We start from the raw sequence: 16,135 nt of genomic DNA on the forward strand, positions 1-16,135 counted from the left end.
TCAAATTGGGGAAATAAGCTCATTGCAGAATTTAGAGACTTTTTAAAAAGACTATTTTAAATTTGACTTAATACTAGCATATGAATTTACCATAAGCCCACCACTCCCAAGGGCGTACTTGAGAAGAATGTCTTACTTTTAAGTGGTAGAGGAGGATACTTTGACATAGAAACTATCCACTAGACACAGTTCATTTCGAAGAAAAATCTAAATTTATTTTCTCCTTAAATCCTTGGGAGGGAAAATAGTATTCACTCATTTGTAAAGATTTGAGGGCTTGTGGAGATGTTAGGCTTACACAGAGAAAATAATCCTTTGGAAATTTTTAAACTATCCTCCATTTTTAAATGCCTGTTTGCTACATACAGTTTTAGCTTATTTTTCTAGTATGGCTGGCACTGAAGAAGCAATAATAAATTATTAAACTGAAATCATTAACTGACTGTTCACAGCAGACACTGTACTCTGCTAATTGTATGCTTGTAGGTAGCACAGAGGGAGGCTGTTTCAGAATTCTTCTTTAATTAAAATTACATAGAATTACAAAGCACCAACTGTGAACAGTAATGAAATCTTGGTAGAACCATTCTGTTCACCTGGAAAACAATACAGGCACACATTGAGAAGACATGCCACATTTTATACTTAATAACAGAATGAAGTGGACATTGTCAGGAAACACTGAAAATATGACAGTACATCCTAGGAGCCTTTTGAGTGGTGTCTCTTTATTTTTCTTTGAAAATCAGACTTGAAAGAATTACTGATAGTTTGGGCCCATTCTCATTTCCATTTTGTCTTTTCAAACTTCTCAAAGATTTCAGCCTTGTCTAAGAACTTAATATGTTAAGCTCTTTTCCAGAAAGGTACATGAAATTTAAATGCTATGTTCTGAACAGTATTTCTTTTTGTTTGAAGTAATCCTGAAGCTAATTCTATATGGGGTATTAATTAATAAAATAAGTAATATTACTGTATGTAACATCCCTTAAAATTACTGATAGTTTGGAAAGATGCCATATTTCTATTACAGAACAATTGGTATTCTATGATAGTGTGTATACAGAGGTCTACCCTAGACTTTATTTTCTTCATAGTGTACAGTCTTTTTGATGCAAATGTAAGTCGTAAATAGTTTAAATAGCATAATAATATAATGATAAATATAAATAGCTTAAATTGTATTTATATTTCCCTTGTTTTTTTTTATACAGAATCTTTATAAGTGAGACTAATATATCACATAGCTTACTATTGAATACTATTTGCTAATGCCATTCTTTTAGTAATAAAATTTTGGGGAGCCATTATGTCTTTCATGCAAATGTATTAGATGTCCTTTGGTAATTGCTAATGAATTTATTATAGCTAAGTCATCCTTCTAAAACGTGTCTAATATTTTTCTTTATAAATAAGGTAGATTTCACCTAAGATTTCTGACTTTGCCTAAACAGCTGCTACTGACTTTACTAAAATCAAAACCGCTCTCAGAGCCTTAAGCACTAGTTCAGGTCCAGTGAAAAGACCAATGTTCATAACGCATATTTATATTTTCCATTATATGCATTTTTTAAGGCTTTACCAAACATCTAAATCTCTGAAAAGAGTAGGATGGTAAGGGGGAAATACTACACTGAAGGTTATTTTTTATGGTAAGAAAGTATTTAAGTGTTTCAAGTTAAAATAATTAATAAACTTGGAATCTGAGTAAATATCTCGATTTTAAATTTTAGTAACTATTTTACCTTTCTGATAAAAAGTTTAAGCCAACGTGGCAAGTGCCAATAGTTCTAGAGCAATTAATGGGGATTTATTTGTGCCTGGCAACCATGGTTTTGAAATCACTACTCTCCTTAATGGTCTTAATGAATATTTATTAGTCACATAACTCCTTAAACAAGTTTAGCGGTTTCCTTTTTCTTAAAAAAAACTCATGAAGTTTTTAATTGCCCATAATTTAGAGGTTTTGGCATTTAAAAGTTTTTAAAATGTGGGGTAGTGCCGCAATTAAATTTTTCTCTGATACATTTAAAGATATTTCAAGATATTTTTTGTGCCCCTCTTTACTGAATTTACCAACCTCAGTTACCAACATTCCAAACCAGCAAAAGAATATAGAAGTGTTGACTGAATATAATTCTTAGTTTAAAAGTGTGTAAAAATCTACAAGAGCAATTTTTAAAAGGCTCTATGTAGAATATAAAATTGCATTTGAATACTGAAATATTAATATCAAGGTATTCTTAGCACAATTAAAAACATTTAAACATCTCTTAAATTCCCAAAATAAATTGGTAGAAATCTCGGGTGTTGCTTTGACCCACTTTTATCACTTCAGATTAGTCTTTTTGGAACCATGGAAATAGTCTATGAAATATGTAGTTTTTTGAGGTATTATAAAACACAAATGAAAAGTGATACAATTGTGTCTGGCCTAAAATTAGCAAAAGAATAACGGTAAAGACACAAAGGAGAATAGGAAGTAACAATTATGCTCCACTGAGAAGCATGATTTGGGTTAGTTTAAGTGAATGAGGGGCACACCCCAGTCAATGCCTCTGGTAGCCTCTGAATGCAGTGGCTGTCATAGGAACCTTGAAATCTAGTAAAGGATTTGGGTTATCAGGGAGTCATGGAGAATGGGTAACTAGACTTTTGACTAAAATAAAAGGAATAATTCATCAAGTAGTTTATATTTGTTTGCTTTATGTCTAGTGATGTTGATTTAACATTTGGAACAAATTAAATGTGAAAGTTGGCCTTGATTTTTATCCACACTCACATCTACAAAATAACTGTAAAAGGAATTGAATAGAAGATGCTCAGACTTTTCTGCAAAGTTTTTTTTTAATCCTAAAAGAAATTGATTTATCTTTCTTGTCTTCTAAACAATTACCCAAAACGACAGCACAGAGGAATAGACTCAACTTGAATTGACTGCTCTTACATTCTACACTTTTGAGCATTTAAAAATATTTATTGATTTGATAACTCTTGTGACTGACTAACTGGCTCAGGACTTAATCTGCCAATTTAAACAGGAGTTTAGTACATTTTTAATGGCTATTTAAAACTGTTAAATGTGCTTCAAAATAGGTCTGTAAAATAGATTCACATTTACAGGGCTTAGCTCACTATGGTGGCTCAGAGGTATCTTTTGTAAACATGTAAATGTCTTACTTGATACATTTTACCAAAAGAAAAGAAGTACATTAAGTCACCAATCAAAATATTTTTTTAAATAGGAAAACTATGTGTACTGACCTTGTAAGTACTTTCAGATAATTTGGAGTTTACAAGTCTACACACTAAGAAGTCCTTTATATTTAAGTATTATTTTAGATAACAAATGTCTAAGAGTTAAGAATTTTCAAAGTTAAGAATTTTCTCAACAAATCTCAAAGCCCCTAAGTGGAAGCAGGCTTCTTAGCTGTGAGGACAAAGTCAATAAATGTGTTGAATGTTTAAAAACTTCAGATTTCCAACAGTGTTTTTAAAAATCAAAATTTGCATTTTGACATTATAAGTTTATTCTTAGCAATTTAGCATTCAAAGTGATAACTCTTGGACAGTTTTAGTGATTTATTTCAAATATTAATGACAGCTTTGTGTTTAATCTTTAATCCACTGTTGGGGTTCATAGTAAACATATTTTTAATCAAAGGTCATCAATTTCATTTAATCAAAATATTTCTTGAATGTTATAAAAATATTAAAACACAATAATATTTTTAAGCTTTCAATACTTCACCTTCAATTTTCTACTATGAGGTAGTTTATTAAATATATATGTCAATGAAAATAATTCAAATTGTTTAGTAAGGATGCATTCATTCATAGTTGTAACTCATGGAGATAGTATTTCTGCTGGTCTGCTTGTGGATTTATTTTCTTTTGAAAAACCATTCTCCCATATTATTAATATTTTTATGACATTTAATTTTTAGGGTTCTGGGAGTTACTTTTAAGCCTGGGATTACATTAGTCACTTCTCTGAGAATCGTAACTAGGGTAGCATTAAAAAAAAAAAAAAAGTCCTAATTGGAATGAAGGTGAACTGAAAATATCAGTGGACACTCCACCTAATACCAGATAAAGGGACACACTGGAAGGAGAAATGTCAAATCAATCCAGCAAGTACTTACATTTATAGAGTATATCAGAATTGTACATCGTAAGAAAGTTAGAAAGACAAAACAATTTTGATATTAGCAAAGTAGGAAATATTTTACTGCTTATAGCTGGCAATACTTTGAAAATCAGAACATTTCCATTTGCCGGTCTAGAAATTATCTAAATAGGTGGAATACCTTTATCTATACAATTAAATTTATTTACATAATATTTAAGCAAATCAACAGAAAACAGTCTTTTTGTCTTCTAAATTATATTGCTCAAGAAACACTTTAGTTTTCCTTCATTTTATTGGGTATGGGGTTCTTTTTAAACAAATATCATATGTAAAAATGAAACACATTTTGATATTGGGTAAAATGTTTACATATATTAGAAAACATGCAAAATGGGTACAAAGAGACTACAGGGGAGAGATTGTTAGTTCAAAGAATATGGACAAATTTCAGTCAAAACATGGGATGAAACATATCAAAAGTCAGTTCAAGAAAACAAAAAAAAAATGCCCCTCTTTCTAAAACATTTCAATGGTTGGCATCAAAATGTAAAACTTAACATTCATTTTGAAAAAAAATTAAAAATGTATATTTATATGTAACAACAAGCAAGAAGACAAAACACATCAAAAACGGGAATTAAAAACAACTCTTCAAAAAAAGACAAGAAGTAAAAAAATAGAAAGGGGTGGAAAAAGTGATTGAGGCCGTTGTCATGCAAATAGATTTGGTGGAAAAAAATACCTTCATCTTCAGCACCGTCATTATCACCTAAATCATCTGTCTGTTTCTTTGTAAGGGGACCTAGGATTGAGAACGGAGAAATGGAGGGAAAAAAAAAAAAGACAATTCAAGAATAAACAAGACTGAGGGGGAAAAAATAAATGTAAATACTAAAATTCTCAAGGGTATTTCCAAAAAGAGCAGGGAAGTGGTTACGTCAAAGTGATTATCTATTTTGTTTAAGGAAAAAAAAAAAAAAAAGAATCCCTTTCCCCAAAATATCTTATAGAAGATTTGGTTTGTGAATATATCCAGCATAAAAAATACATTATGGTTTGAAACTCAAGTCATAAGCAAAGGAAATGATTTTTTTTTAAATATCTACTGCATATAAAAAAGTAAACAGTTTTAGCTGAAAGAACTTAATTTATTCAGTGTCTTTTCTAATTTGAATTGGTGACAACAATAAAGTAGGCCAAACTCATCTTTAATTTGGGACAATATAATAACATTAGGGAAAACAGAGATATGAACATTTTTATGGTGTTTTTTTTTCTTTTTTTTCTCCTGTTTTTTCTTATAAGAGCGTTAACACTTGAATTTTACACATTTTTATATCATACATTTTTCGTAACTGTGACTTTTTAAAATTACTTGTCATAAAACAAATATTTCCCCATTTGTTTTAATTAAATATTAGCTGTGGATTTAAGACATTTGCAGCCTGCACAAAAATATGAACAGATAATCTCATCACTCTGTAGAGAAAGCTACTATCATTAGAAGTCAGTGTTTAGTTATTAAGGAAGTTACAGAGTCAGGCCTTATATTTCATAAGCAATTTAGTAATATAACAGAATTGTGCACTTGTGCAATTTCACGTCCAGTAGAGTTATTTATAATGGAATCATGTTTTAGGATAATAATTGCATTAAAACACTGTGAATGTTTAATAAATGTTTTATTATACTTAACAATACTAATTTGCTAAAATAAAGAAGCACACCAAAGGGGAAGCCAAAGGCCAGGTGAAAGTAATTTTAAGTGTCACATTCTTGACATATTCAGCACAATGAAAAAGCAAGTGAAGCCCCACATTTCTTTTTGTTTCCACAACCATTTAATTTGTATGACATTTCATAATCCTCATGCAAAAAGCAATCATTACAAACACAGGACACTCAAGTTAAAAGACAGCCAAACACAGCAGTAAGCAAGAGAATTTTGTCATGCATAAAATAAGAGTCATAGAAAAAGGAAGGGGGAAAAAGGACTGAAAGTCATGTGTTGATTTCAATAATATAAATAGAAAAAAAGCAGGCATTAACTGTAAGCACACTTCATACGGAAAGATTGTTAAACATTTCGAGAAAGATTTCTGAGTCTTTTCAGTGATTACTGTGCATTATGTTTGTAATTCAAACCATACCTATTATCACAACCCTCAAAGAATGAAAAACACCATCCCAGAAAATGGAAGAAAAAAAAAGAGAGAGAGAGAGAGAGAGATAATCCAGTTGTTTCATCAGCTCAGAGAAACATCCCTGAAAAATAGTAGTAAGTGGTAAAATCCAAAATTGGAAATGAAGAAATTAACGATGTAACTGAAGGGACCCATTGACTACTCAATTCCAAGGTCATGGTTTCAAGGTCATTCCAAATACGGAGAAGGGGTACACAATAAATTAAGTGATACACTTTTATAGTCACTCTTGCAAGCAATCATTCCATTAAAAGAAAACCTAGATGAAAACAAGTCTATGTTAATTGACACTCAGCTATAAGTTCACAGAAATCTACGTTTCTTTAATATGACCCTGTTTAGTGGAAAAAATACCCTCAATGTTATTGGAAGTCCATGCAACAATGATGCTATGTTTCTGAAAAATAGAGTTTTTTTTAATTTAAATTTAAAAATTACTATATCAAAAACTTTATTTGAAATAGTCCCAATTTTAAAACATCACACAAAATGTTAGGCTCATAAAATTATGTTTTCAAACTTTTTATTTTTCTTTAGCTACCTTAAGCAGTAAATGAACAGACTTCAACAATTATGATTTTTTGCATTTCTATTTTCAAAGATGCTATATAGAAGTTACAGTTTTATTTACTGGTTAACAACACAGATTAAGTGCAATGGTCATTATTTATTGCTGCCAAAACCACTATCTACTTTCCAATTTTTGCCAAACTACTTAATTTGCTTAATTCTGTTTTTTTAAATTTTTTTACTGTTTATTTATTTTTGAGAGAGCAAGAGACAGAGTGGGAGCAGGGGAGGGGCAGAGAGAGAGAGGGAGATACAGAATCTGAAACAGGCTCCAGGCTCTGAGCTGTCAGCATAGAGCCCGACGCGGGGCTTGAACTCACGAACCGTGAGATCATGACCTGGGCTGAAGTCGGAGGTTTACCGACTGAGCCACCCAGGCGCCCCTTAATTTGCTTAATTCTTGACTCTATTAAGAAACCACTAATATGAGCTCAAAAATTTTTTTTTGCTGAATCATCAATTCACTAACATTTGGATACACATGTAAAACCTGTAACAATTAAATCAAGTCACTGTCTTCATTTTGTGCAGGCCTCTTTTGGATAATTCAGGCGAAGCCGTCCTAGGGTACCCGAGGAAATTTACATGACTTCTTCAGGAAATCATTCAGCTTCTACAGCCAGTTTTACCTACTTTGCACACACACAGAACTGCTGGTTCTTAGGTCTGCATAAGATGCACTATTAAGAGAACCTTCATTAAAACCTGATCTCCCACTTGTTTGCATGTGGGACAGAGTTCTCAGTTTTCTCAGTTGCTAACTGACTCTGGGTCTGCATAAGTAGGGAATCAATGGAAATGATACTGCATATACAATGAGATGACTTTTTCATGGATGAAATGGTTGAACCACCTTTTTTGTTTCATTATTTATTATCACCTTCTCTACTCAGGAAGCTGCACGCCTCTTAACTGATGCAGAATAATGATTACATACATGCACTGTATGCAACATCTTTTACTGTAGTAAATCTGAAGAGTTAAAAACAGATATAGATACTGCTTCAGCATCATAAGTAGATGGTGACATCATTATTGTAGAGAAAGAGTAAGTCAAGTTCTCCCAACTAAAGAATTTCACTTACTGAATACTAAATAAAATCTTATTATCATAGGATATCAAATTGTTACCACACTATGGGTTCCAGCAGTAATTTCATAATTCCAGCATAACTGGGCTTTCTTAACATCAATAATTGTTTACACATCTGATTTTCTAAAGGCTCCCTGGGAAGAAGAGGGCTGATAACAGTTTTTGGCAAAAATGATTATAAGAAAAAAACAAAAAAAATAGAGTTCCTTTATCTCATATGCTTAAAGGCACAGAGAACAAGTATCTGAGAGTGTCCAGGAATGCAAAATAAAAAACTCAATCTTGCTTTCCCCGAGGAAGCCTCAAGTAAACATATACTGTGGATTACAGAAACAGATCCCTACATGATCTCAAGATTCCTTATTCTACGGCTAGAAGGAAAACAGTCTGTTGCCTTAAACTATCTTCTTTTTAGGATATCAGCAACACTGGTTCATTTTTTCTTTTCTCTAAACTGACATAATTTGGTATAATTACTGATGTTAATTTTTTTTTAGTTGAAAGAAAATACAGTAAAAGGTAATTGTCACTAATTGTTTTAGGAAAATTAGACAACCACATTTCAGAGACCACATGCTCCTATAAATTGATCAACATGATTTCCCCAGAAGGTTAAAACATTTATCCTTCAACGAAAACACATAGCAATCATTAACAACAATCCAACCACAGCTTATGCTTCTTTTAAACTACAAACAGTGTATTTTCAATACCAGCAGTTTAAATGGGTATCTTAAAGCATCAAAATATAAAGCGAATGAGTCCTCTACAACCTGGAGAAGTGATTTATTTTACCTTGAAACTCTATCGGATCTGTCCTCCTTGAGGAATGCACACATAACTCTCATTAGAGTTAATAGGAAAGTGGACCTCATGTCATTTTGAAAGGGAGTGAGAGTAATTACTATATTTTATATCTCCTATAGGCAATAAATAGATTCAGTGGTGAAACAACAGGACTAGGAAGGGAAAGGGAACTCCTAACCATGAACTTTCAACTCATTTAAATCCAAAATAGTTCCTTTGTCATTAGTATAAGCATAATTCAAAGCACTGGCCTTTACAAAGGACTTATGATACAGTCTTACATTTTAGGATCTGACCACAGTGCTTTTTATTTTTTAAAAAAAGGAATGAAAATATCAGCATTTCTCTGTAGTTAACTGGAGAATAATTATGAGGCTCCGAAATAATTACTATCCACCCATATTAATGCTGCTTTTTATCATTTTCTTTGATGAAGGGCTAATATACTTTAGGTCTCAAATACATTAGAACTGATTATAAATTCCTTCATTATGGGTTCAATTTAGCAGAAATTATCTGTACTTTGTGTCACACATATCTGCAAAAGGCAAGCAGGTTGAGGGTATTATTAGCTCCTGAGTTAGAAGGCTGGCTATGAGAAATGTGTCCTTCTTAAGAGAAGGAGTCTTTGAAATTTTTAGGATTATTTAGAGCTCCAGGCTCCTGTGAATACAATTGTGATAGATGGAGAGTCCTGGCTAACGACCTTGCTCTATTCTTTCCCCACCAGACTTTGAGGTAAACTGACTCCATGGAATGCCTAAGGCTATTTCCACAGAATGGGGAAATTGAAGAATGTTGCAATTTATTTGGAAATTATATATCTGATAAGAATTTAATATCCAAACTATATAAGGAACTCATACAACTCAAGGCTGCAAAAAAAAAAAAAACAAAACAAACAAAAACCAATAATCTGATTGAAAATGGGCAGAGGGCTTGAAAAGATATTTTTCTAAATAAGACCTACGAATAACCAATTGATACATAAAAAGATCACGAATCATCAGGGAAATGTAAATCAAAATCACACTGAGATATCACCTCACACCTGGTAAAATGGCCATCATTAAGAAGACAAGATGTTAGGTAGCAGCTAGATATAAGTAGTAGAAAGCATACCCAGAGGCAGAGTCCCAAGTCCTTGAGGGGGAAATAATAGAGACAGGAGTTGGAGGCAGGGATGGTGATAAATAAGCCACACATTAAACACCCAGGGGCACAACATTCTAACCTTGTGACTTCCAAGATCTTGGGTCTGACAGACCCAGAGTCACTTGTGCAGAACACACACTGTCCTCTTCCACCCCAGGCTAACTCCTAGACTCATTAGAATATATTTGCATTGCAGGGGCACCTGGATGGTTCAGTCTGTTGAGCAGTTGAGCTTGGATTTTGGCTCAGGTCATGATCTCAAGGTTCCTGGGTTCAAGTCCACGTGGGGCTCTGTGCTGACAGTTCAGAGCCTGGAGCCTGCTTCAGATTCTGTGTGTCTCTCTCCTTCTCTCTCTCTGCCCCTCCCCTGCTTATGCTCTGTTTCTCTCTCTCTCAAAGATAAATAAACATAAAAAAAAAAAAAAAAGAATATATTAGCATTGCAGACACAGCTGTTCCTAGGGAGAAAGTCTCCTTTACTGTTTCACTACAAACCTGGTAGGTTTCACATCCCCCCCCCCCCCCCCCCCCCGCCCGCCAGCCTGTGGGAGGAATTCCCCAGGTGATTGGAAGCAGTCCCCATTAGAGACCACCCCACTACAAGTCGTTGCTTCTCCCAGCCCAGAGAGAAGCAACAAATATGTAATCCCAAAACAACCCAGGGCCTGGTCCACCTCCAGGAACCTGCTTGCTCTCCTGCTCTCCCACCGAGAGTGTACTTTCTTAAATTGCTTTGGGCTTGCCAAAAGGAAAAAAAAAAAAAAAAAAAGAAAGAAAAGAAAAGAAAAGAAAAAAAAATGTTGCCACTTATTCTGGGACAATTGGAAGCAGTTTAAATCTTTTCAGGAATGTTCATAGTCTTTATAAAACTAGAATCAAAGATGTAAAAATCTAATTATATCTGCTCTTTATGGAAGACAATGCCAGAATTCAGTACTTTATAAATAAAAAGAGCAGTATGTTACTGTATTTGAATTTTTCTAAATTGATAAACATTAAAATACAATGACTTAAAGAAATCAGATATCACAACAGTTGGCGTCATTGCAAAGGTAGTACATTTTACCTATTGAAATTTAGTGGATTTTATAAAACTATGATACATAACTCTTGAGAATATAGAAATGAATGAGATAAACTGATTTGGGATAATACTCATTAATTTGATGTTAGTGTTATTTATTAAAGGTTATTATACTTCTTAAACTATCAATTATATGAATATATAAAGAAATCATAGCTAAAATAATTTTTTAATTTTTCAATTAAAATAGAGCATTCTTATACAATATCATAAATATGCATTATGATAAAATAAAAATGTAAAGCAAACTTCTGTGATAAGGTATTGGAGGCAAACTTTGGGAGAATTCATAGTTTCTAAAGGATCCATACCTGCGAAAATTTTGGTGGCACTACTATGCCATGTATGATGTTTGAGTATCTTTTAGGAAATCTGCCCGTTTAGGCTAGTCTAGTGGTTCAAGTATGCTATGGAAAGGACCAGGTTACAAGGTTATAAAAGTAGCAGACATGCTCTGTGTTTTATTTTTGCATTAGGAGAGAACACCTACATGTACAAAAAATACATTCCCTCAGACAGTTCTTCAGAGGCAGAGCACAGCTTAAAACATGACTTTTGGGGAAAAGAAAAGTTGATGTTAAGGCCAGGAAAAAGGGAAAGAGAAATCATGGATCCAATACATTGAGAAGAACTCATTCATATTTATAAGAAAAACAAGTTGTTTTTTCATAAAATTACCTTTGTTACAATATTTTGAAGTCAGAAGAAATCTTGTCTAGAACAAAAGTGATAGGGTCTGGGGAAATTTTTTTTAAGTAGATAAAAAGAATTTAACTAGGCTAACAATCTGAGCATCACCAAATTTGCACAAGCTTATTATTTTTTTTACATTATATTTGTTTGATTTTTAAAAAATGCACATGCAGTATTTTATAGCATGAAGAATGTCAGAATAATGCTCCCTTCTCATCTGGAGTAATGTGGCTGTATGTTGTATAACCAGTAGTACTTTGTGAAGATATACTCTCCACTGACCTGGTTTTCCACACATTATCCAGAGATGTACCTAAGTATGGTGAGGACACAAGTGCCACAGATGCCCAGAGCTCTCTGAGCAAGGCTTGAGGATTGGGATGGCATTAATAGCCCAAACTCCTTCACATGGCTTCCAGTATTTACTCATCCAGGCTTTCCAAATATGTGCTATGCTAGGTCCTCAGGATACATGGTGAGCAAAACAGGCAAGACCCTAGCCCTCATGAAAATTAATTTTGTCAGAGAAAGAGACATTCGTCAAATAATCACACACATAAACATATACTCACAGACTGTGTTAAGGAAAAGAATCTTAGTGTTATGAGGGGTTATACAAAGCGACCTAGCTGAGCCTAGGATGTCTTCACTGAATAAGTGCAATGTGGCCTGAGGACTGAAGGTTGGCTCAGTACAAAGGAAGCCAAAAGGCTGGGGATGAGTAGGTAGGGTGGAAAGAAGATTCCAGCCAGAAAGGCCCTACAATGAGAGGAAGCCTGGAGGTCAGTGTGGCTGGCAATGGGGAGCAGAGAGTAGTGGCAGATGAGGATGAGCACACAGCTCCTCCAGCCAGAGGATTTTTGTCTTAACCCTAAAAGCAATAAGGAAAGTCATTTAAAGGGTTTAAGCACACACTGACAAATTCTGGCTTATCTGAATCTTCAACAGAAAATCAGAAAGAGGCAAAGTCACTCCAAATAATATGGCAGAGAATATCTTACATAGAGATCTACATTATGTTCTTATGAGATGAAAGGAGTTTCATTAGAAGAAATCAGACGATGGAAAAGGAGTCTATAATTCTCTATTTTCTGCTTGCAAATAAAATGAATATCACCAAAAAGGAAAATCTAAGACTCCAGCACACCTAAAATTTTATGAGTATTTTTATTTTTTTCAGTTTATTTATTTATTTTGAGAGAGAAAGAGGTGGGCATGGACAGAGCAAGAGGGAGAGAAAGGATCCCAACCAGTGTCTGCACTGAGAGCTGGACTCGAACTCACAAATGGTGAGGTCATGATCTGGCTTAACTGACTGAGCCACCCAGGCACCTCTATGAATATTTTTAAAGTTTTCTATTAAATATGTATTTAAAGTTAAATTTATGTTGCCTAAGAATTAACATAATGAGAATTAACATATCATAACTATTCTAATATTCATACAAAGGCAGATATTCTTTAAGTGATTTCTACTTGGATATCTCACCCCCTTCTCACTACAATAGGAATACCCACAAGGTCCACCTCAAGGCCAGTTGTATCTCCCATACAGGTTTTGCTTTCAGACTTATAACTTCCCTCTGCTTCCAAACTTTAAGCCTGGAGATAGTCATTAACCATTTCCTCTTCCTCCCTCTGGTCTTACCCAGATTTCATCAATTTTCCAATAGAAATTTTATTCTTGTCACACTCTCCCAAAGCTCTCTATTATTGGCCTTGTCTGTAGCCATCATGATCACGTGCCTGAATTCTTGCAGTAGTCTCATAGCTGTTCCCACTGTCATCTAGACTCTAGACTGTCTCCAAGCCATTTTGTATACCATAGGTTTTTGAAGTTGTACATAATAATAGTGGCAAACCCAAAGAGAAAAAGATTTAATCACCACCAGCTAAAATGTATACACATTCAACTCCTTCTAAGACTAAAATTGCAAGCATTCCAAGGGAACAGGAACTCAAAAGCGTATACAAAAAACTTGTACTGTGAATTTTAAAATAGCTATAACAAGACAGATGAAAACTAAATATAGTTTAACACTCATTTTGATGTTTTAGAAATTCATGAGCAGAAAGATTTTTTTATTCAAAATGGAAACAAGTCATTTCAAATATTTTTTTTAAATGCAGTTCAGATTACTGTTCATTGAAGACCACTTTCATTGTTTCACCACTGTGTTAAAAGTTTTTACTATCTCCTTCTTTCTTATTATTTTAGACTAAATGTCCCAGAATAAACCTTAAGACTCTCCTTATTCTTTCCAGATTTTATCTCTTCATTCCACTGCTTTCCAAAACACATCTTTTCTGAATTCTGCCAAACATTTAAAAAAGAACTAATACCAACATTTCTCAAAGTCTTTCCCCAAACTGAAGAAGATGGAATGCTTCCAAACTCATTTTATGTTACCAGCATTACCCTGATAGCAAAGCCAGATGAGCACACTACAAGAAAAGAAAATTACAGGTCAATATCCCTGATGAACATAGATGCAAAAATACTCAACAAAATATTAGCAAACCAGATACAACAAAACATTCATAGGCTCATATATCATGATGGAGTGGGATGCAAGGATGGTTCAACATTAGCAAATCAATTAATATGACATATCATGTTAACAAAATGAAGGCTAAAAAATCATACGATCATCTCAATAGATGCAGAAAAAGCATGTGACAAAACACATCTATTCATGATAAAAACTGAACAAATTGTATATACAGGAAATGTATCTCAACAGATAATAAAGGTCATATATAATAAGTGCACAGCTAACATCATATCTAATGGTAAAATGCTGACAATGATGCCCATTCTTACCACTTTTATTCAACATAGTACTAGAAGTCTTATTCAAAACAATTAGGCAAGAAAAAGATATGAGATGTATCCAAATTGGTAAGAAAGAAGTAAAATCACCTCTATTTGCAGGTGACATGAAATATCTAGAACGTCCTAAAGACTCCACCTAAGTACTAATAGAACTAATAGACAATTTCAGTAAAGTTGTAGGAGAAAAAAATCAGCACACAAAAATCAGTGGTGTTTTTATAACAATGAAATACAAAAAAACATTAAGAAAAAAATCTCAATCACAATAGAATCAAAAAGGTTAAGTAAGATATTTAGTAATAAATTTAACTAAGAAGGCAAAAGATCTGTACACTGAAAACTATAAGACACTAATGAAAGAAACTGAAGAGGACATAAATAGGTGAAAAGATATTCCATGTTCATAAATTGAAAGAATAATAATGTTAAAATGTCTATATTATTCAAAGTGATCTACAGATGCAATGCAATCTCTCTTAAAATTCCAAGGGTGCTTTTCACAGAAATAGAGCCAACAATCCTAAAATTTGTATGAAACCACAGAACACACAAATAGCCCAAGCACTACTGAGAGAAAACAACAAAGCTGGAGGCATCTCACTTCCTCATTTTAAACTGTATTACAAAGCTATAGTAATCAAATCAGTATGATATTGGTATAAAAAGCAGACACACAGATCAACAGAACAGAATAGAGACCCCAGAAATATACCTAAGCATATGGTCAATCAATTTTCAACAAAGAAGCCAAGAATATAAAATAGGGAAACGATAGTCTCTTCAATAATGGTGCTGAGGAAACTGAACAGCCACATGTAAAAGAATGAAACTAGACCCCCGTACAAAAAGTAATCTCAAAATGTATTAAAGACTTGAATGTAAGACATGAAATCATAAAACTCCTAGAAAAAAACCTAGTAACAAGTGAGCTCCTTGACACTGGCCCTGGTAATATTTTTTTGGCTTTGATACCAAAAGCAAAGGCAACAAAAACAAAAATAAAGGGACTACATTAAACTGAAAAACTCCTACACACCACAGAAAACATCAACAAAATGAAAAGGCAAACTATGGAACAGGAAGAAACAGTTTCAAACCACATATCCAATGAGGAGTTAATAAAATATACAATAAATTCATACAACTCCATATCAAAAACAAAAACAACACACGCACACGCGCGCGCACACACACACACACACACACACCAACATACAAACACAACACAAAAAACCTCAAACAACCCAATGAAAAAATTCAGAACCTGAATAGGCATACTTTTTTCCCCAAAGAAGACCTCTATATGACCAATAGGTACATGAAAAGGTGCCCAACATCCATACTCATTAGGGAAGTGCAAATCAAAACCCTGAGATTATCATCTCACCTCTGTTAGAATGTGTTAACAAAAGATAAGAAATAAATGCTGGCAAGAACGTGGAGGAAAGGAAACCCCTGTACACTGTTCATAGGGATGTAAACTGGTGTGGAAAACAGTATGGAGATTTCTCAAGAAGTTAAAAATTGAACTACGATAGATTTAGCAGTCCCACTCTGGCTA

General features: G+C 33.5%; 1 protein-coding gene across 1 annotated transcript in view; it reads right to left on the reverse strand.

The window, feature by feature from the left end:
• NLGN1 (neuroligin 1) overlaps positions 1-16,135 on the reverse strand; it is a 671,605-nt gene that overhangs the window by 452,773 nt on the left and 202,697 nt on the right. Inside the window, exon 4 of the mRNA XM_042999129.1 lies at positions 4,875-4,934. Coding sequence (XP_042855063.1) covers positions 4,875-4,934 — 60 coding nt within the window. The remainder of the gene's footprint in view (positions 1-4,874; positions 4,935-16,135) is intronic.

The sequence above is a fragment of the Panthera tigris genome, chromosome C2, assembly GCF_018350195.1.
Source record: "Panthera tigris isolate Pti1 chromosome C2, P.tigris_Pti1_mat1.1, whole genome shotgun sequence".
In the NCBI taxonomy this organism is placed as follows: domain Eukaryota; kingdom Metazoa; phylum Chordata; class Mammalia; order Carnivora; family Felidae; genus Panthera; species Panthera tigris.